General features: G+C 34.8%; 1 protein-coding gene across 1 annotated transcript in view; it reads right to left on the bottom strand.

Annotated features, from left to right (window-relative positions):
* CSMD3 (CUB and Sushi multiple domains 3) overlaps window positions 1-23307 on the bottom strand; it is a 596977-nt gene that overhangs the window by 305036 nt on the left and 268634 nt on the right. Inside the window, exons 10-12 of the mRNA XM_085053430.1 lie at window positions 22649-22773; window positions 20208-20329; window positions 2093-2196 (exon numbers count right to left, since the gene is read on the bottom strand). Of these exons, the coding sequence (XP_084909556.1) occupies window positions 2093-2196; window positions 20208-20329; window positions 22649-22773 (351 nt within the window). The remainder of the gene's footprint in view (window positions 1-2092; window positions 2197-20207; window positions 20330-22648; window positions 22774-23307) is intronic.

A 23307-nucleotide genomic window follows, 5' to 3' on the forward strand; every position in this document is an offset into this window, starting at 1 on the left:
CTCCACCACCACCCTGGGCATCCTCTTCCAACGCTTGACACTGGAACAATGTCCAATCCTTCTGACATTGGTCAGAAAAAAGGGCCAAAGAGAGTGTTTCCCCCCAGTAAGTGAGAGTGGAGAACTGGTGACAATGGATATGGAGAAGGCTGAGGTACTTCAGTGAGTTCTTTGCCTCAGTCCTCACTGGCAGTCAGGCTTTCCACTTCTCTCAAGTCCTCAATCCTCTACATAGGAGTTGGGGGAGAGAGGTCACTCACACTTTAAGCAAGAGCAGGTTCAAGACTACTTGATGAAACTGAAAAGTCACAAGTCTTTGGGGCCTGATGACATGCATACCAGAATCCTAAGGAAATTGGTTGATGTTGTTGCCAGGCCACTCTCCATTATTTGAAAAGTCACGATAGTCACGTGAGCCCCCTGGCTACTTGAGGGAGAGAAACATGACTCCTGTTTTTAAAAAGCAGAGGAAGGAAGATCCAGAGAGCCACAGACCCAGGAGCTTCACCTCTGTGTTTACCCTCCAGCAGACCAATACTCCTGTCCAACTTAGAATCATCTGTAAACTGACTCAGGGTGCACTCGAACCCCTTGTCCAGACCATTGATAAAGATATTAAAGAAAATAGAGGAAAACAGAAAGAATGATTACAAAACCAGTTAAAAATAGGTCAGATAATCTATCCTCTGAAGGATAAATCTAAAGGGAAATTCATTACAAAAAACTGTAAATCTTGGAAAAAATGTATGCTCTGTTCAAAGTTATGCAATTACTAATATTAATGAGGACAGAAGAAGAGGTTAGGGTACTCAAATGAAACTAATTCTTGATAGAATTTTTATGTGAAGTATGGAAAACTACAATATATAAAATTGTTTTCACACTTTTGCAATAAATATACTGCATGGAATATCATTCTAAGAAATCTTAATTTTATTATTTATTTGGTTTATGATTAAATATATTTTGTACTAAACTTGCATCACACTCTTACTTGTGTTTCAATTTCTAACTCATTTGAACTAATGATAACATCAGTTACTTGCTGAAAGGTCAGTTTATTTAAAACTAACACCTACATCTTTTTTTGCCTTTAAAAATATTTTCTAAATAGTAGACTATCCCTTACAGGCAAATTATGGTTTCTAAGCATTAAATCCTTTTTTTTTTTTCATAAAACTGAGTCAGATTTGAAAAAATAAATACAACGTACTTTAAGAGATATTAATTTCTCCTACATAATATTGATTTATTCAGACTAGAACTAGAGTTACATGAAATGATGAACTGTAAGTAATTACGATGTTCTGCATATTTTCAAGTGACTAGGAAAGAAACAGAATCACTGACTTATAACACTGTCTTGAAAATTTTACAAACTAAGTAATAAAATTCTGAATTTGTCTTCTTGAGGCAGTTAGTATTATTACCACAAGCTAAGTATTTGAGAAATATAGATTCTGAAATTAATCAATGATTGTTAAGAATATTATATATCTGGGCTCATACACTAGAAGAATGTCTGTGAATGATAAAAATCTTATTCAATAATCAGTGCCAGTTTGCAATATGTTGCTTAGGTAACACCCCATTCAGCCTTTCTCTGTAGTCATTTTCTTCAATATGTTAACTTGCTCTTTTGAGTTATCTATTATAGTCAATAAGCAATTTAAGATTAAAATGCTATTGTACATTTTTTGCCGTGTTAACCTTGCTAAGAGATTGCAAAAGTTTGTGCAGAAGTTGTCCATTTCTCTACTTTCAACTGTGTTCTTATACACTTTTAATTTGAGAATACAGTTACAAAGGGAGCAAGCAAAAGAGTCCCTAAAATGCACATGTCTACACGTGAATGTCCACATCATGTCTTTCAAACATCTGATTCCAGCTCATCTTTTTCTTAGGTGATGTCTAGCTCATCTCCTTCTGACTTCGGAACAGTAAACATTTAAACTCTCACCTTTAGAATTTTAGAAGCTCAGTAAGGTTAGTTCTTTTTCAGATTTACCTGATTCTAATAATTATTTAGTCTCATCAAAACACATTAATGACATTCTTCAGTGCATACAAACGGTAAATGCAAAAGACTTACACTTGAAGCACAGTTTTAGGATCACCCACTTCTCCTCCATCACCAATTGTCAGGGTGTCATAGCCAATCTCCAGATCAAATTCTTCAAAATTTATCTGAATAACCTAGGAAATAAAATAAGTAAATTTAAGAAATAAATAAATATACTTGAGAGGTGAGTCTGTAAATTAAGCTTTTCATCAGTGTAAATAAAAGAGATCTTCCAATTAATAACTGCATGTAAATTTAGCATATTTCACAATAAATTAGTGCAATTGACCCCAAAGATTTGGTTCATAAAATATGAATTACAATAACTTTAGGTATCATCTGCTGACCTCCTCAAAGCACCATAATTTCACTTATTTATGTAGTTGTTACATGTTTATTACAGCTCTGGGTAATTGCATTACATTTTGATTACTATATACTTAAAGGGCAAGATAACTAATTGCATTTTGTGCAATACCACTGTCTTCAAATACCAACTAAATAATTGTACCTCACTGAGTAAATGCAGTGAAGGTGAAGAATATAATTTACTCCTGACATCTATAATCTGGCTCAAGTAGGATAAAGAGGCATCAAAGGTAAAAGTAATTTTCTTATTTCATGAACTGGAGTAAAATACAAATATCAGAATCATGGCCATTTTTAATCTCCTGTAAATTAAATGGCTGTATGTATATTTCTGCTGAAGGATAACAATTTCAGCTGCATTTTAAGAAAACTACTGCATTACCAGGAAAAGAAAAGGAAGGGGAAGGGGAAGGGGAAGGGGAAGGGGAAGAGGAAGAGGAAGAGGAAGAGGAAGAGGAAGAGGAAGAGGAAGAGGAAGAGGAAGAGGAAGAGGAAGAGGAAGAGGAAGGGCATTTTGTTTCTACCCGTGTATTAGTCATGGTAACTCTGTCTTTAATACCTCAGAATTTCAGACAGATAAAAATGACAGAATACTTATACATAGGAATTTTTATTACTGTAATAAATTGCCTTTTATTGCAGTTATAATTGAGAACTGAGAGTATTTGTGTTTAAAGATGTGGATGGCATTCTGATGGATTAATGTCATGTCCTTGAAAGCTCATATTACTTTGTTACACTGGGGTTCTGGTAATTGAAGGACATGTTTCTATGAGCAAAAGCCACTACAGGCAAATTGGAAAACTGGCATTATGTTCCAAGGATTGCAACTTGTTTCAAAGGGAGGAGAAACACTTTCCTTTCCAGCTCTAAATGGTGATAAAAGTACACCAAGGAAGAGCCAGTTTGGTGGCATATTCACATATATAAATGTGTTTGTACATGTATATGTGTGTGCCATACCCCAGGGACTGCAATCAAGTACAGAGAATTAAGAGGGCGCAGATGGAAAGGACACGAAAAATTGTGTAGGCAAGCAGCTGATTTGCTCTAATTGAGTAAGGAAGAGAAAACCACACATAAATCTTCTTAATCTTCTTGGTTCAAAATAAATATTCTGGATAGTTTGTGCTGTTCTAGCCACAAAATTTGTAAGACCAGGCATAAGAAGTTAAACTGAAATCCATGACTAGATTTAAGACTGACACATATTTCATTCACTACTTTAAAAAACCAAGCAAACAAAAACAAAAGGAAAAAAAAAACAAACAAAAAAAAGAAAAAAACCAACCAACAACCAAACCAACCAAACAAAAAAAGCAGTCATTTTTGGTCTGCTTTTCAACTCTGTGCAATTAGATGTGCACTTACGTCAGAACAGAACAGATTCCACAAGAAAACATGGGCAAATTTTGTTAGTCTTGAATTCTGCTTGTAAATAGATTTCATTTATTAACAGTAAAACACATTTTTGAAATAACACTGCAGCAAAACCATCAATATTACATTCATATTAGGAAGAAAACCAAGAGTATAAAAATTGTATAACTAATTCATACTCAGAAATCTTAATACTGTTTTCCACTAAACACATTAAGAAATCTAATCTCATCATCAGATTTTTTTAAAGTGAAACAGTAAGATTTCTTTAAATTAATATCCTTCTAGGTATTTCATATTAGTTAAGTACCACCAGATTGACACAAGGCATCTGTCTTTCTGTAACTGAAGTACTTGTCTTTGTAAATTGTGTCAGAAAGCTAAAACCACTTTTCTTTAACACAATCAACATATCTCCACGTGATGTGTATTTCATCAGAGAGAAGATCCACGTTAAGGAAAATATAAGTTTCAAAATATGGTTTTTTTAATAAGGAATGATGAAAAAATGGTTTTCTTTATTTCACTGCCGAAACATAAGATCTTGTAATTCTTTTTTAATAATGCTCACCAATAAATAAGAGAACTCCTTGAAAAATATCTGAGTCATTATGGAATACCATGGAACATGAAAAATAACTAAATTTGATTTTTTTCTTCAAATCATAGGCTTCAGCTTCAATCTTTCCTCTAGTGTCTAGTGGATCCCCAAATTATTGGTGATTCTGTTGTAATCTGATATATCTCACTTTTCTGAGATATAGAAAGGGTTTTTTTGTTTATTTTTAACCAAAACAGATGTACAAAAATAACAGTTTATAATTTGGTTTTTCTCCATTAATATTTTTCAGAAGAGGATGTTTAATTACAAGATTTTTGTCTCACTCTCTTAGTAACACACCTAACACTGTGATAATGGGATAAGTATGAAAAAGTATAGTTGTAAAAAGCACAGGTGCATAGACTAGTCTACATTTGTCTTGTATCATATTCTGTGAAACAGCCACATTTTTAAGACAACAAGAAGCAATGATGTCATTAATAACTTCAAAAATTTAAGTATATATGTCGCTGTTGAGCCGCTAGCAGAGAAAAGATTCGAGTTCTCAGTGTGACAAGAAAGAAAAAGTTTATTATTTTGATTTCAATATATATAGACTTTTCAGAGGTCGCCCAGATTGGTCAGCCAGAAACCTCCCCCTAGGCCTGATTGGCCAGGCCTGAACTGTCTAAATCTCGAGACACTGTTTCAATAACATCCAAACTTTATCTTTGTTTTTAAAACACAGAAGAATGTTCTCACGGGGAAGACCTGTGCTAGCCACATATATATAAAAAATAAAATACATTATAGCAACTGGCTATAAGAAATTTGTAATATCAGCATTTGATAATCTTATTCCTGTGGTTCTATTACCAGGATTTCTTAGAAGTTTCTGATTCAACTGAAAATTAGAAAATGGTTCATCTTTGTGCAAAACTGACAGTAGTAAATCAAAATGAGAAACAGCAATCACCAAATAGAAGCATATTTTACAAAGAGTAAATAGTAAAACATTATTCTTTGAGACAGTTAATCATTTTGTTTACCACGCATACCCCTGCTGGAAGAGGGTTAAAAACAGCTACGAATAGTTATCTATAACTCTATAGTATCAGTGAAGTATTTCAAAACTCCAGGTCATTAAAAGGTAAGCAAGCTGTACGTAACAATTAATAGGTAGGTTAACACAACCTAACATGATTTACAGCACAAACTTTGGAGTTAGTAAAGCAAATTTGCCATTTATTTAACAAATATGCTTTTCAACTCTTATAGAAGACATTTAGTTTTAAAGGAATTTGCACAAATAGAGCAAAAACAACATACAGAAGCAGAAGAGGGGTGAATATCCAACAGGCAAGAGAAAGAAAACTAATTTACTACATATGCACGATACAAGCATTTACATGTTGCAACTGTAAAAAATAAACCCTACAATACTTTTTGGAAATTCATCCTTTGACATGCAAAATACACACACAATTTACAATACAAAATATATTTGAAATCCTTCCAAATATGCCAACAAGCAAGAAAATAAGAAGTCTTAAGGCTATGTTTTCAGGGTCCTTGTTTTACAAAGTCAGCTTTAGTTTGATCACATTCAAAGTCAGTTGAACTTGCAGTGCTTATTATATTGACTATTCCCTTTAGAATACTGAAAAGGTGTTTTGATGACACCAGCATTTAAATTTGAGTTAAAAACCTTTCAAAATAAAATCTAAAATTTAGGTAAGATGAGTAAATAACTTTAAACTTTTTAATAAACTTTACAAAGTTCTACTTACACCAGTCATCTAACAGTCTGTCTTTTTTCATTTTTCTGTAAAAGCTATAAATGGCAAACTACAGTTGGGTGGTATCCTTGAATCAGTTTAACATTAGTGTTTAACCTTAGGGTAATTCTACATTTTAGTTCATTGTTCATAAGAATAAACACTTCAGGGGAAATTGTGATGATCTATCATATTTTTACACCAGACTAACATTACTCAAATGTGCTATTGATCTGGGTAGTAGATGCATAGTAATCAAAAGCACAAGAAGAGATACTCCTTCTTCATCTATACATTCCAGTAAAGTCTGTTTTTCCAGTTTCCCAGAGCAAGATTGATATAAATGAAAGAAGATCCATGGGTTTTATTGATCCATATAAACAGTGATCATGCTATAATGTATTTATGTATTTATTGTATTTATCCACTGCCCCAGAGTCTCACTCAAAGCTGTATAGAAAAATGAGGGACCACAACATATTTTCAAATGACCAGGTATAACATCAGGGGACATACTATGAACAAAAATATTTCACCAGTGATATGCCTGAGCTACAAGATTCTGGATAAAAAGGATTATACTATCAAAAGTGGGTCCTGTAAGGCAAAAGAAGGCAATTTCAAAGATTCCATCTCAGACAGTTTGCCACCAGTCTTGATCTATCATTTCACGCATCATGAGTCAACTAATGATATCAGATATGCATCTGTATGGCTTCAGAACAGAGAAGAATATATTTACTTAGAATTAGGCAATACAATATATACTACCATTTTCTTCTTCAGAAAGAGATATTCAGTAGTCCCTAGAAGTTTTGTACCTTTCTAGCTGCATTTGCGATATATCCAGCAGGTATCAGACTACTACAATTGCTCTGATACAGGCTAATAATACCTTGAATTTTGTTTCAGAGGATATTATTAAATATGTCCCTATACACTAATAGAAGGAAAAAGGAATCTTGTCTTTTCCTCCACATACACACACTATATAAAAACCCAAATTATTCAAAATAAAATATGATCACCTGTGCACTCTTTATTCACTAAAAATAACAAACCAAAAGTCGCTTAACAGAAAGCAGCAGTCTTTCTTGCATCCTGGTCTGCTCTTGCTGCTTATAAACCCAAATGCAATGAACAGCTTTGAATGTCTGATTTAAATTGTAGTTATAAACTCAGAAGCAAATCATAACAAAAGGCAGTAACACTAATAATTATTATTCAATCTCTACAGGAAAAAAAAAGTCCTATTTGAAAAATAACTTTCTGAAAATTATAATTATGTACTTTGGCCTCCAATTATTTTGTAAGAACTTGTCCAAGGAATCAATGGGAGCTAAGATCTAATTTCTAACAAATTTCAGCAGGTGTACCTTCTTTCTGTGCCTTGGAATATATGCTTCAGAACCTACTCCTTGGGCAAAACTCCAGCTCAGAAGTAAAATGGTAAAAGTTTTTATTGAATTGTTAAGGACTACATCGAGAACTTCCTACAGCTTTTAGAGGGAGCACATGCTCAGAAGGATGTGTTCCAGACAACAGGTTTTCCAGACAGTTGTTCAATATGTATATCTAGTTCCGAATGAAATTAACTCCCTGAAGATTTTTCAAGGAAAGTAGTGTTCCAGGTGAAGTACTTAACTTTTAAAAATTTCAAAACATACAAAGCAGAATGGTATGTAATGGTATATGATCTTCAGAGCCGCTTCTGAAGGGTAAGTGTAAAGATATAAAGTTGCATGTACTTCTATATGTGCATCTGTTATCCTGACTCTTCCAATGCAATCATAACTAAAAATATTTTCAGATGTATAGTAATATTTTCACTCCATAAAATGGAACTTTCTACCAGTAAAATAATAGTGAAGTTTCTAAAGGCCTTATGAATCTTTTCTCCTTAGAAGAGTAGTTAAGTATTAAGCCAAGATACAGCTTAAATGAGGTATATATTAGATAATATTAAGGAATAAATAAGAATTAAAACATCCAAGAATGTAACATATCCAAGAACTATTGTGTAACATAACAATAGTTTATTTGGTTCTTTTGCAGTTTAAATATTATATGAACAAAACATAACCCAAAATGAAACAGCCTAAATCTTAAGCCCTTCTGTTGCTTCAAATTTAATTAAATCTTAAGAGTATTGGAGGGGATAAAAAAAGTGGGAGGGAGGGTAAAAAAGAAGAATACTTAGAGATTCACAGAAAATTAGAGAAAACAGTAGGAGACACATAAAGCTGCAAGACAATTACAGAGGGAAAATGCTCACCAGTTGAAATGGAAAGTCACTTTACTGCTGCGTCCCTTTCTCGGAAATAGGATTCATCATGTATAAGGGTAGACATCTACAGTGCAAACAACTATATTTGATGTAGGCTTCTTCAAAACCAGTGAAAAAACCTGTCTAGAGTGTAATTCACCAAGAAGTAGATAGCTCACACTATACCAACCACAGCTTAGAAGTACCTATTTCTCTTGTCCATAAAGTCTCACTAGGCATTTATATATGGATATGTATGCCAGGGACAAGTGATATGTACTTAAGTCACATAAATTTATTATATTATTATATCATTTAGCATCCTTTTTTTTGAAGAAACAACAGTTAAAAACAAATGGATAGTACTCCCTTGTCCTGAGAACGAATACATTAAATTAACAGCATAAAGAGAGTGTATTTTTATTTTTCATGTTATGGTTTTCTGTTTGCATAGAAGTATGTCTCATATTGTGTCAATCTGAATTCACAATAAAAATTTCTGAGATTGATTATTCAGAGCAATACAGCACTCTACAATACTTTCAATATTTCATCAAAGGGAAGTAAATGGGTGCAAACAAATCATTAAGCAAACACATTGTCTTTTACTGAAGTTTCTGTTTATCATGTTCCAAATAATAAAAACTGTTAGATAACTGTTTTATCTTGGCAATCAGAATATTAACCTTTAGATAATCATTTCAGATTGGATTTTCCATTTTTTTCTCACATTAAATATCTAAATATTTGCAAATGCTTCCCACTCTACTTCTAAAAATTACTAGTAGTTGTACTTTAAGTTAATTTCACTTACTTTTATTAGGCTACTGGAAAAAGAAGACAAAAATTTTGATCTAGACATTGAAGGAAATGACTAGTTAGTAACTAACTTTGACATGTTGTAGGAATGGCATTTGTACCTAGAGGATAGCAAGAGAAGAAAAGCTTGAACTTGAAAATTCTGGGCACCTCTCTAGTGCCACGATATTGGTTATCGGTCTAGAAAAAAATCTATTTCTGCTGACATCATCTTGCAAAAAAACATGGCATGAATGATCCTAACATACTATCAACAGCAAGAAATCCACCTCACTGAAAAATATCCACAATATACCTACTTTCTCCATTTCTCACCATTTACTCTACCCAGAAAAAGGCACCTAAAGATTGCTAATGATGTCTCGTTGCCTTCTTCACTGGTAGAAGTGAAACTAGGCAAGGGGAAGAAAACACATCCTGTTTATATCTGGGTGTCCTAACATGCCCTCAGGATGTTTAATTGCTTTTGTGCTGAGGATGTCAGAATACTTCCCAATAAGTGAATTTATATCTGATGGTACAAGCTAATGGAATGCTGTTGTCTGATTGATCGGCTTTACCTCCATAATTTTCCACAGAATTGTAGGTCCCTTCATCAAAATAACTGTGTGAACATGCATGTGGTTATAGAAGAATAGTTTCAGAAGGAAAATATATTGAATCCATCTTTAAGACTTAGCTATCATTTAATTTAAATTATTTATAATAGGTATAATTTTATTTAGTATTACTGCTACCATGGAGCAGCTTATCCAGAAAAAAATTCCTGGTAAATTAAGGACAAGAATATCATCAGGAGTGGTCAGCACGGCTTTACAAAAGGGGAAGTCATGCTTGACAAAGTTTGATAGACTTGTATCACTCAATGACTCATTGGTGGACAAAAGAAGAAGATATCGTCTGCCTGGGTTTCATGCAGGCCTTCGGCATTGTCAAGGTATTAACAGACAAACTGTTGACCTGTGGGCTGAGAAGACAGCAAAGTGGATTGAAAACTGGATGAAAGTCTGGGCCAAAAGGATGGTTATCCATGACACAAAGTCTACTTGCGTAGAGGCCAATAACTCACAATGTATCTCAGGGGTCAGTATTGGGACAAGTCTACTTTAACATCTTTATTGGTTATCTGGAAGTCTCAACCAGTTTGCCACAACACCAAAAAGAGAGTAGTGGTTAATATGCCAAAAGCTTATGCTGCCATGAAAAGGGACATCAACAGGCTGGAGAAATGGACCATTAAGAACTTCATGAAGTTCAACAAAGGGAGGTGCAAAGTCAACCCTCTGGGCAGGAACTACCCCATATACCTGCACATAGAGGGTGCAGTTCAGCTCTGCAGAACTGTATGTGGGAGTTCTTGTGGACACCAGGTTGAACGTGAGCCAGCAATATGCCCTTGTTGCAAAGAAGTCAAATACTATTCTCAGCTGTATTAGGCAAAGTATTGCCTCAAAATCAACATATTTTTCTACTTTCAAAGGAACTACATTAGGAAAACCCTAAAATATTTTTGTGCTCCTCTGCTCTAGTAACTTTTTCTTTTTTTTACTTTTACAGATATGGAGATGAATATGTTCTACATAGCCTGAAAGAAAGTATGACAGGCCAAGACCATTATAAAGACATAGTAATACATATAAGAAGGAAAAAAATCAACTAATCTATAAAAATACAATGAAAACATCATGCTCATCCTTCCCTCATAAAACTAAGCTCAGTGTCAGAGCTTACAAAAAGAAAAAAATTATTATTCTCAAATAGCAAGATGATTGCAATCATAGGAAGGGACTGAGGACTTCAAATTAACTTGCCCCTGCTTTGGTTCTTCCTTTCAGTAGTTACTCAGAAAGGATATCCTTGCATCCAGCATAGAAATCTGCTCTTTTTAATCCCACAGAGGGTAAGCCATCTGTTCCAAAAGAAAGCAGAGAGGTCACTAACTGATGTCAGCCTACCTTGATGGACAGCAACACATCTTGAAGGGGACAGAAACATGGGAATCATACTGTGATTTAAGTCTCAGTGCAAACCTTCAGTTTGTACTGTGAATGTGTATTGGGTTTAGGTAGTAAAGTTTTGATAGAGGGACTGCAGTGTGAGGGCAAGGTGCTGATTTAGATTTGTTCTTATTTTAACTATTCTATTCTAATTTAAGTGGCAGTAAATTTAATTAATTTCTCCAAGTTGAGTCTGCTTTGCATATGAGAATAACTAGTGAGTGATCTCCTTTTCCTTATCTTCATCTGTGAGCTTTTTCTACATATTTTCTGCCCCTGTCCTGTTGAGGAGGGGGCATGATAGAGCAGCCTGGTGGGCATCTGGTAGCCAAGGTTAACCCACCATAGAATGGTACCACAAACCTTTGAAGGAGTCACCTCATACAAAACAGAGAAACAAACAAACCTCTATTAGTTGTACTTCCCAGTCCGGTACCACAAAAAGGGTATATATTGAGCAGAACAATTTCCTGTAAAGACCACTCACAAGTGCAATCAAGTGAAGTCAACCATGGAGAAAAGTTACAAGCCTCCGTGCCAAAAATTCATCAAACAAAAAGGACTGAAACATCTCAAATGTTCTCAGCACAAGCAATGGAAATTTCCTATCAAAGTCTCTTACTCATATGCATATATCTTTTTAAAAGTTCTAGCTTGGGTATGCATATTCATGGTAAGTAAAAATAAGTAAAAATGTTTGCATTCAAAATTGGTGGGAGACATAACTGAAACCCAATTCAGGAACTTATAGAAAGTCAAACAGAACTAAAACTCAAATTCAACATTTAATTTATCTAAAGTTTTATCGAAAGGTGGAGTTAATAGCTGAAATACAGACAACAGCTAGAATCTAATATTGCTAATGGCTCAAATAGAAATAATTGCTTTTGTTGCAGCTATTACAATAAAGACAATCTCATTCATTCCCTATGGGTAGATCATATTTTCAGAGTGTGAAACATCACTCCTATAGCCACAGACATGGCAGGAAAAAGATTTTACAATAATTAAGATAATGAACCTTTCTTCCTTTTGTAAGGAAGACCTATAGCAAAATTTCAGGACAGAATGTCAATTCATTTATTCCTCTACAATTACACAAGCCTCCTGACTCCAAATTCTCTTATTTAGCAATTTATTCACTTCCCTCACAGATAAATGTTAACTTCCTACTGTAGGAATAGCTGGATTCCCTTCTATGCTCTTATTCTGCTGGCAGAATCTCCTCTCTGTCCACATATATTTCTATGATTTTTTTTTTTATGTAGTATGTATGTGACTCAAATATTTTAACTGGATCAAAATGTACATGAACAATATGGAAGAACAGTGTAGCTAACACTACAAAAATTATTTTGTTCTGAACAGAAATGAAATATATTTACACTTTCTAGTTTCCTATAAGATAAAAATGCTTTATCTACTATTGATAAATACAACATCAGCCTTTTTAGTCTGCATGGATGAAGAACAGAATTATGGTTAAAATATATATTTTAGCGTGAGCTTAAGTATGCTGATACTTTCTAATAATTTCACTGACTGTAAGACCTTCAGTACAGCTTCACACTATGCTTTGGCAAAACCAAGTTTGAGACATTTGCTTGCAAAAAGAGGTGCAGTGTGGTTTGTTCCAACAGGCCTCACCAAAAGAAACTTCATGAAACGAGTACTTGAGTTTATGCTGAAGCACCCTGCCTGCTTGAGATTTATACTGTTAACCTGATTAAATATGGATGGCAACTGGGTTTAGGCTTAACAGCAAGCTTAGGAAATGTTCCACTGACAGTTTTGACATGGTTAAAAAATAACACAGCTGTGGAAAATTAAATGTAAATACTCAGCACTTTGCTGAATTTGTTTTGCTTATTTTTGGCTTGGCCTAAAAGCAAAAAATCTCAGAAATTAAAAGATTATTTTTTTTTACAGGAAGAAAACAGCAACTTAATGACTTGAGAAAGGAGAAAGGGGAAAATGGAATGTAAAAACATTAAAAGAAGAGGCTAGTTTAGTATGAAGTGATTAAATGACAACCATATTTAATATTATTTCAGTAACAGTTGCAAATTATTCCCTCAGTGTAATTCCCCCAGACTTGCAGAAAATGTCATGTGAGGAGTTTCTCAAATACTTTGAATTATTTCAACAGTTTCTTAGAAAGTAAAGGACTACAGCAATTGCAAACAGATGTTATAAATTTTCAGCAAACTCTGCCATTTCAACAAAATGCAGATTATAGATTTCCTAACAAATAAACACATCCACAAAAAAAAAAATCTAACCAACCAAATGAGTATAAAACTCCCCAAACCTAAAAAACCCTTGGAAAAATAGTAATTTAAAAAAACCCTAAAGATAAAATCAAAAGCCAACTATCTCCCAGATCTCAGGTATAAGTCATTATTGGTTTCAAAATTATTTCAAAATGAAATAGATAAAAAGGTAAGAATGTGAACGCTGGCAAACTTTCAAAAACCTATATTCTAAAGCAGGCACTTTAAAGAATGCATTTATGCAAGCAGTAAAAAGGCTGTTACGCTTGAAATAATCTCAATGTAAAATTTAGAATATTATGATGGCAAACAAAAGATAACACGCATGTAAAATTTCTTTTTTTAAAATTCCTGTCACATAAAATAAACAGAATCAGGACCTAGTTTTCTGATCTATCTAAATGTAGCAGTTAGCTCATATATTTAATTTCTTCTTACAATTCTGGGGGGAAAAGTGTGATTTTTTTTTTTTAAGGGACATTTTTGCTTATTTTTCTCCTTCTTGATGTTGGTGATGAATGATATGTGGTGTAAATGTGGCTGAGATCTGTCAGAAAGTCTGTCATTCTAGCACTGACATTTTCCACAGTGTTTCTGTCACTGCAGATTAGAAAAAAATCAGCAAGTATAATTCATGACTTGAACTCCGGTTAACTTTAGCCCCAATTCAGATTTCACTGGTATTTTAGCCTGGCATGAAATTTTAAATTGATCATTTTGTAGTCCTTCCTTCCTCTTTTTTTTCTATAAAAACAATGAAAGGAAAAGAGGTTTTAATTTTTTAGGAGAAAAATACAAAAAATGCAATGGGGAGGAGATGGGAATTAAATCTTGAAAGTACAAAAACTCAAAATGTAAACTCAAAATGTAAACATAAAATTATCCCATTTACTTAATGTCTGAATAAATTACTGGCCACACATAGCATGGTCCAGAACCTAACTGATGCATTTATGCAATATCCCACAAGACATTCAGGTACCATTTCCCTTATTAGAAGTGAGAGATGTAATGAAATGAAATCCAAACTGAGAAATCCTTGTTCTCATTTTTGTGCAGATATTCACATGAATTTTTTCAAGGGATCCAAGGATTTAATTATATGTACATCACGGCTGAGGACAAAGAAAAGAACTTCTCATTTTTTTACATCTTCAGAGTTCCACATAAATGCATGATTTTCTGGATCCCTGGAACTATAGCTTTGCTATTTTTGATCAACAAAGCTTTAGTTGATTCCAGAGTAGCCAGGGATAAAACAGTAGTAACAATCATTTCATTGGTGTATGTAAAAAAACTATATGGAAACCATGTTAAGACAACCAAGAAATGGGAAAACCATCCATGAATTTCCTCCATCTAATACTGTTGGAGAAACCTTACGTGTGCAGGTACTGATACACACAGGGAATTTCAACCACCCCTCCTAAGAGGGCAACAAAGCAAGGCATAAGCCACTGAGGCTAATTAAAGAGGATGTTGGGTGAGATACCTACAGGAAGCTTTAGATATTTCACTGTTGCAAAGTTATATATTGATTGCCCATTTTTCTTTCTCCACTGAATCACCATTCAGAGCTTTCCACATCATAGATTTATTTCTAATTATAATATTAATTTTTGAAAAAAATTGGTTGTTTTCTCTTAAACAGATCAACTCCAATGAACAGGACCTTGATATAAGAATAAGAAAGCAAAAAACATGCACAAGAACAATGAAAATACAGGGATTTCACCCATACATCAGATGTGTCAGTGCATCTTCATCAATGAGTTTTATTTCTGACTCCATCCACATGACCTTCCTTTCACAAGTAATATTTATTCTACTTTTCAATGGGAAACTCACGGTCATCTCTGGCCATATTTGAGGTATTTAATTATGGCTCTACTCCGCTGTCAACAAAGCTCGGGTATGAAAAGTATGTCTGATTAACTGTATGAGGCAAGAGACCAACTATAATGCAGTACAAAGCTAAGGAGGCAGATAATTGCCTGGGGAAATATTTTTTTCATCTATATGGTGATGTTACCAAATTTATTTCTGAAACCAGTTAGGGAGAAAATTGGCTAGATTCAATCAGGGATTAGGCCATTCACACCAGAGTTAAAGATTCTTTCAGGGTCTTTCATCTGTTGAGCTCTCCCTTAAAAGATTCTCAATTTCTGAGTTATTTTGTTGGAAATGATGCAACAAGTAGAAGCTCTGAAGTACCAGGATCAATAAGTCCTCATGATTCTCACAGCTGTGGTATAAAATATTGTAAATATTGTCATGTTATAATGAATACCATCACGTTATTTGTTGTAGTCCTTATAAATAATTCTTAATGGCAAATCTTCATTTATACATCAACTAGGTTTTCGACTTCAAGGCAAAACCCAAAAGTTATGCCTTCTAGCAGTCATGCAAGGCCAGCAGTATTGTGTTCAGAACAGTAAGACAATGCTAGCATGAATCAAAACAAAATAGATTAAATCACTGATGATATAAGCAAAGACTTTAGACATTCAAGTAACTCAATATATCATAAAAATAAGTTGATCTAACGCGTAAAATTATCTCATTTTCTTTTAACCTCAACAATTTTAGATTCTTCTAATCAGTGCTAGACACATTTTCTGAAAACTATAAACAAATCTGAATTTTGTTCCAGATAACACTGTAAACTTTTTATCTATTCTCTAGTTTAAAAACTCCATAATTCCTACATTTCATAGCAAAAACAAAGAGTCATAGTTATGTCCAACCAATACCATGCAAAAAACAGTATTTTCTGGGTAATGCTTAATGTGTTATTATTTAACTCCTTGCACTACAATCTACCAATGATGAATCTAACTCAGAGTATCGTCATTTCAGTGGTACATCACAGAAGCTCAGAAAGAGTGTACAACTCATACGTTGAAATAAAATTACTTGCTTAACCTAACATTACTTATTTGCATTCTTATCACAGGTCTAACTCTAATGTACCATCAACAAACAGGTACACCTGGTTATGGCCTTATCTAAAAGTCCATATTTTTTTTTAAATAAGTGATCTGTTCTTAACTATTGTTTTCACTCTTTTACTGTATCTTCAATACTTTCACAGTATTTAAATACGAGGACACAGATAAATATGCCAAGTGCGGTAATTTAACTTTAGTTGGCTGTCAGATGCTCACGAAATCACTCCATCACTACCCCTCAGCAGGACAGGACGAGAAAACGGGACGAAAATGTCCCTGAGTGAAGATAAGGACAGGGAGATTGCTCACGGATTACTGTCATGGGCAACACAAACTTAATCTAAGGAAAATCGATTTTATTTAATGACAATTAAAAATATATTAGGAAGGCAACAAATAAGAACAAAACTTATCATCCCCCCAACTCCTTTCTTCATGAGCTCAAATTCACTTTTTTGTTCCTGACTCTTCTGCCTCCTCCTCTCTCCCAAAGTGGCAAAGGGGAACAAGGAATGGGAACTGCAGTCAGTTTGTAACACTTCATCTGTGCTGCTCCTTCCTCCTGATGCTCTTTCCCAGCTCCAGAGTCAGAGCCCTCCCACAGGAAATAGTTCTTCACACCCTTCTCCAACCCAGGTCTCTCCCACAGGCTGCAGTTCTTCAAAATGTGTTTCATTATGACCCTCCCATGGGGTCACAGGTCGTGCCAGAAACCTGCTCCCCTTGGGCTCTCCATGGGGTCACAGCTTCCTTCAAGCACACCCACCTCTTCAGCAGGTCCTGGACAGACCACAGGTGGATCTCCGCTCCACCATGGACCTCTGTGAGCTGTAGCGGACATCACATCAACAGCCCTCTCCAGAGGCTACAGGGGAATCCCTGCTCTAGCACCTGGGGCAACTTCTTCCACTCCTGCTCTGCCCTTGCTGTCTGTGGGGTTATTTGTCTCAGGTAATCTCATTCATCCCACTTCAGTTGCTCTTGTACAGCAGTTTTTGCCCTTACTCAAAAATAAGTTATCACTGTGGCAGGACGCTCCCCCCTCCCCCTCTCTCTCTCCCTGATCGGTGGCTGGAGATGGATGGCTCAGATTAGGTTGATAGCTTAATCCGGGCTATCTAGTGTTGGCGACTGAAAGTCTAAGGTGACACACTGAGAGAATGTGAAAAATTTTTAGTGACCACAAGTACACACTTTTTTCCTATAAAAACAATACGAAATCTCAGAAAAGGTAGAAGCTTTTCTACATGGACGTAGGAGCATGAAATAAAGTCTTCTCCCCTGAGCCTGGACGCAAGCTCTGTGGTAACTTCTCGTGGGATTGAGGGAGGATTCTAATGCATTCCAGCTCCAAAACTGGATTTGGTAAAATCATTAGTTTCCGATATTGTATTACTCCAGCTAACTTATAGGTACCTTTCTTAACTTGCATTTCAGCTATTTTATAGTTCAAGCAAACATTTCTTAACTTGCAGTTTTAACTATTTTTATAGTTCAAGCAAGCATTTACCCCATAATTGCATTTTAGCTATTATAGTTTTGCAATTATGCATTCATTGTGTGTGTATGTATGTCAGTCTGTTCTGTATTTGTATGTTTGTTATTTTCTGTGTCTAATAAATGGTATTTTTAGACTAATCGGCCAAATATCAAAGATCCTTGCGAATGGGACTAAGTCTTGGGGAGCTAGCTACCTTAAAGCCTGGCAAAATGCAAAAACTCATAAAGCTCCTGTCTCCTATGCAAGACAATCACAGAGGTGCTACAGCTTGCCTGATTTTCTCAGCTGTGTCCTGTAGTGGGTCTGTTTTGGAGGCAGCTAGAACTGTCTCTGTCTGATATCAGGGTAACTTCTGATCTCTTCCAAGAGAAGTCACCTCTACAGCCATCCCTGCTACTGAAACCTTGCTTTGTAAATACAATCAAAACACATGTACTAATCAAATCAAACTGAAGCATGCATACACTGAAGTATTTAACTGAACCAGCAGAGGTTCCACCTATGAGTTCTGATTCAACCCCAAATAGTAAAACTGTTTGTATACTTATATGGCTTTACCATTCAGGTACTAGAACAGTTTTCATGCTATGGTCATATGCTTTTGGAGTATTTACAGTTTCAGGGGAAAAAATCAGTGTAGAATAATCCTTAAGCACATTTTATTTCAACTGTACCAGTGTATGAGCTTAAAGTTTTGCTTCTACCATTGGTAGAATGTCTAAAATCTTCTTTGGCTTTTTTTGTTATGTAAGCATGCCCCTGGTGCTTTTAAGAAAGGAAACCATTTTATGCAATACCTGGCCACATGAGTCTTAAATTCATTCAACAGTTCAGTGGAGATTTTCAGGCCCTTTAACAGAACTTGTTCAAAGTTCAGTAGCTGCCTTTCATTTCCTCAAACAGTATGACAGTAAATTCTATCTGCTGGTACATTTGACAAAACTTTCAGAAATTCTAGATGTGTCCACAGATTTCATCTTGCTCACAAAGAGTTTTTAATTAAAGAAATAAAAATATGAAAATTGTTTGGGATAGAGAAATGGATCTTAACTATTACTTTGGAACTTTTTGCCCATCTGTGGAACAGAGACTGCATCATTTTTCAAGGACTCTTGACACTTTTTTTATAACCTATAACTTGGATAAATTAGATTAGTAGTCCTTGGAACAAGGATCAAACAATGCTCCCCCCCCCCCAAACACATTTACAATTTTTGTTATCCAATTCTAATCAGCTGTATAAATATCCTTTTTTCTTCTACCAAAGTGGAACAGAAGGATGGATTCCACACAGGACTTTGTAAAATTAGAGAGAGAAATACACCAGTGTAGCTAAATGGTTTTTGAAATGTAGTCAGGTTTTCACTGAGTCCCCTGATGAACTCAGGTGCAAAGGAGTGGGCCTTCTAGGCCTGTCTGATCAGCTAATGGAGTGTGATGCAGATGGCAATATAAGACAGAAATTAGAGGTAGAATATACCCCTGTACCAGCCAACGCAGATGTTGATAGTCCTTTATAAAACATTCCTGAGCTGCACAGTTAATTTATGTTTTATTACATCTAAACAAGTCCATTACACTCAGTTCAGACAAAATGGTACACCTGGAAACAGAATATAGCCATTGCTGCCAGGTGTCTAGTTCCTGAAATTAAGACAACTGGTGTCATAACTTAGCTTTATTGCTCTACTTTGACTCATCTGACATTATCAGAACTCTCAATACTTTTCCTTTAAAGTGCAGGTATAAAGTACATGGGATTTTAATACAGTGGTTCAGACAATAAAATAAAAAACTTCAGAACAGCTACTCATGAAGAGAAAGTGAATTAAAGAACTTCAGTGATTTCTCACATAGTTGAAGGCCAAACATGATATAAAGTAGCTGTTCTGGTTATAATACAGTACTAGTGGACCCATGACATTGCTTCATACCACTGGATTGTTGCTTCTGGGAATTCATTTAGAGAATCACATAAACACATGATAGCATCTACTTTGCATACAAAAAAACAAAACCATCTTAGGGGCAAGAAGAGGTTTTAACATCTCTCCATACTCATCTAATATCAGACATTTCTTAAAAATATCTGAAATGCAACTAGTGCAACAGCTGGACTGTGGAGATAAATTATATTAGTGAAAAATGTTATGGTCTGTATGTGCTTTTCTTTATTTGTTTTGGGTTTATTTTTTGGAGAGCGGGGAGTGTTGGTGGGTTTTTTTTTGTTTCATTTTTAAAAAGCACACCCAGAATATTAAACTTACCTTATTATTATTGATAGCTGTGATGACCCACACACATTGAGCATTGCTGTCATACTGAAATGGAAAATTGGGTGATGTGAAAGTGCCTCCAGGTCCCTGAAGATTGGATCCACAAGTTTTGACTGTAATAAGAAAGTTCACGTTTAATTCCCATAGAAAATATGTGTAGCAGATTCATAAACTAATCTCTAACTTACTCTAATCAAGAAATTCCCAGTTAAAATACCACTGAACGAAAAGAGAACCACCTCTTACAAGAGAGTAGAACATTCATGTTTAGTTATTCTGACAAAATAAAATAGACCTCCTCTTGTATTTAAGCTTATAATCTTAAAAAAAGTTTAAAGTATTTGGAGCAAAAATAATACCTACAGTAAGAGAAACTGCCCTATTTATTTTTAAAACATTTCAAGGACTAACTTATGCCACCATCATTAATATCCTGAAAGATAAATTTATTTAAATTTGAAAAATTTAGAAGAAAAAATATTTAGAAAGAAAAATTCAGTAGGAAAAAAAATATCACTTTTATCACCATGCATATGTGCTTTTTTTTTTTTTTTGTGCATATGGATTGGTGTATGGCATGTCAGCATTTTTTCTCCTGTAACCTCTGTACAACCCATTAAACAAATGGCTGAAGCACTGAAATTTTAAAGGAAACTTGTAAAAGTTCAACTTACACAAAACAGCATTATCTATTTCTAAAGACTACAAGGGGCATTTATTTTCAAATCAAAGTCTATGTGGTTATTTACAATAGCCTGTCAAGTAAAAACCAAGCATATTCTTATTTACATAGGTTGCATCTCTATCACAAATAACACAAAGCATATAAACTGTGTCTTTGTGCTTGCAAATTACACTTTTAAGGCAATAAACTCCTAATCTGTTGCAGTCAATAATATTTTCATTGATCTTTCCTGGATATTCAGGTCTTTGTTGAATGCTCTACTGGTTATCTTTTCCTGCATGAAGATGTAAAACTGAAAAGCAACATCAAGTAAACATGAGCTTATCCGATTTCTCCAGTAATTATTATGACACCCTGCAAACTGCAAAAGGTAAAGAACTATTTCTTCTACTGCATTCTGACAGACCATCTTGCGTAATTCAATAAGTTTACACTTAGATATGTGAAATAATCCTACAGTTGCACTGCACTTTCACAAAACATGTTTGTTTGACCAATACTGAACACAGGAAGATATAGCTGCTGCTGGATGAGCGCTTGTTCCTTCACTCACATTAGCCTCTAGAAAGAATGTCACTTTTGCACCACCCCCAGAGGAACAACACTCTGGTGAAGAGTCTGTTCAAAGTCACATCAGAAGCCTGGAAACAAGTAGAGGGTAGAGACGTGAGAGGAAGGCTCTCCACTTACGATCAGTAGTGGAGACATTGAGGTCATGAGCAAGACTAATGCCAAGCAAAGCTTGTTGTCCATATATTTAATAAGAAATTGTATGACTCCTTACAGCTCATATCTGAGAGCGGGAAGTAAATCAGGAGGGGGGAAAACAGTGAGTGGTATAGACACAATTTGCTGCTCCATCTGAACATGTGAGTCCATCCTTTGGGGCAGAGTTGGGGTGTAAAGTACAGCTCCTTTGCCTGCGTGCTGCGGAAGAGTTATGAGCTGTGTTTGCCGCCTTTTCTTGGTGTAGCCACACAGTGAAGGTCTTAAAGGAACCATCTCGTTCTATAATGGAATGAAAGCTGTCTTTGAGCCCCAATGTCTATTATTCATACTAATTTGAAATATTCCTAACAGACACTTTCTTTCAGTACTGTAAGTTTGAAGTCCAAAAAAATAAGTTGTAGTTATGACAATTTTGTGTATTTGTGCACACTAATATTTTCATTATATATAGTAATATTTGATATGTACCTAAACACTAATACTTTTGTTTCTTGATTCAGGTATTCATCACACTACTTGTTTGTTGTATTAGGTCATCAAATACAATCAGCAAAATTCCTTTGTGCTTTTCTTCTCCTCCTGATTTTTTTGCCATGTATCCATTTTCTCAGGGTCAAACCCAGGTGTGAAAACTTACTTCTCCATTACTTATCAATTATAAATTGAAGAATTTCTCCTCTGTTTATAAAATGTGTAATGAAGAAGCTTCATGAACTACTGATTTTATACTAAATCACTGCAATTTTGATATCCATCTTGATAAGTCCTAATATTTAACATGTGATAGGTTTTTGTCAGCTCCTTATGAGGCAAAATTCACGATGTAAGTTTCCTAGTAAAACAAGCATACTGAAACACAAAGTTCATATTCAACAAAACAGCCTAAGTGAATTCTTTTTTACTAATAAAGTGGAATTAAAACTTCAGGTACTAACAAAAAAATTAATAGGATTGGCTATCAAACAATAGACAGATACAAAATGGAAAAATCACTGTGAGGGTAAGAATTTCTGTTTACCTTTACATACAGGTCTGTGATCACTCCATGCAGCAAAAACTTCAGCTATCCTCTGACAGGTGATACTTTTAGAACCTTGTAGCACATAATCTTCGTCGCAGGAGAACTGTACTGTTGCTCCCAAGCTAAAATCAAACAATGACATAAAATGAAGCATTTTTCAACAAATAGATTTTTTTTTCTGTGACTTTAGGTATGACGGTCCTGACAAACAGTAAAAACATGTAATCCAGAAATTTCTGCTTTCAGCAGTAAATGGCTGAAGGCTGTGTACTAGGCTGACGGTGCACAACATTCACCCTTCTCTGGGCCTATTTTGGCAGGAGCTGTTTTATCTCTTTTAACAGTCATTTGGAGGTCAAGTGACTATTGCCTAACCTAAATTCAGACCTCCATATACTAAAAATTTGACAAACATGATACTGTGTAACTAAAAGTAGTTATTTATGTCAATTGAAGCAAGGAAAGAATGTGAAAGAGATATAAGGGAATCACCTAGAAGAAAAGTCAAAAGGTCAATTACAAGACTGAAAAAGAAATATTTAAAATTATAAACATTTTACTCCTCCAAGTGAAGACCTCAGGATATAAATTATTTGCTTTGAATATCTCCCACCCCTGATTCTTCTTGAGGAAAGCTGGTGCTTTTTACATTAGAA

The sequence above is a fragment of the Lichenostomus cassidix genome, chromosome 2, assembly GCF_008360975.1.
Source record: "Lichenostomus cassidix isolate B80296 chromosome 2, HeHo_3.0, whole genome shotgun sequence".
Lineage (NCBI taxonomy): Eukaryota > Metazoa > Chordata > Aves > Passeriformes > Meliphagidae > Lichenostomus > Lichenostomus cassidix.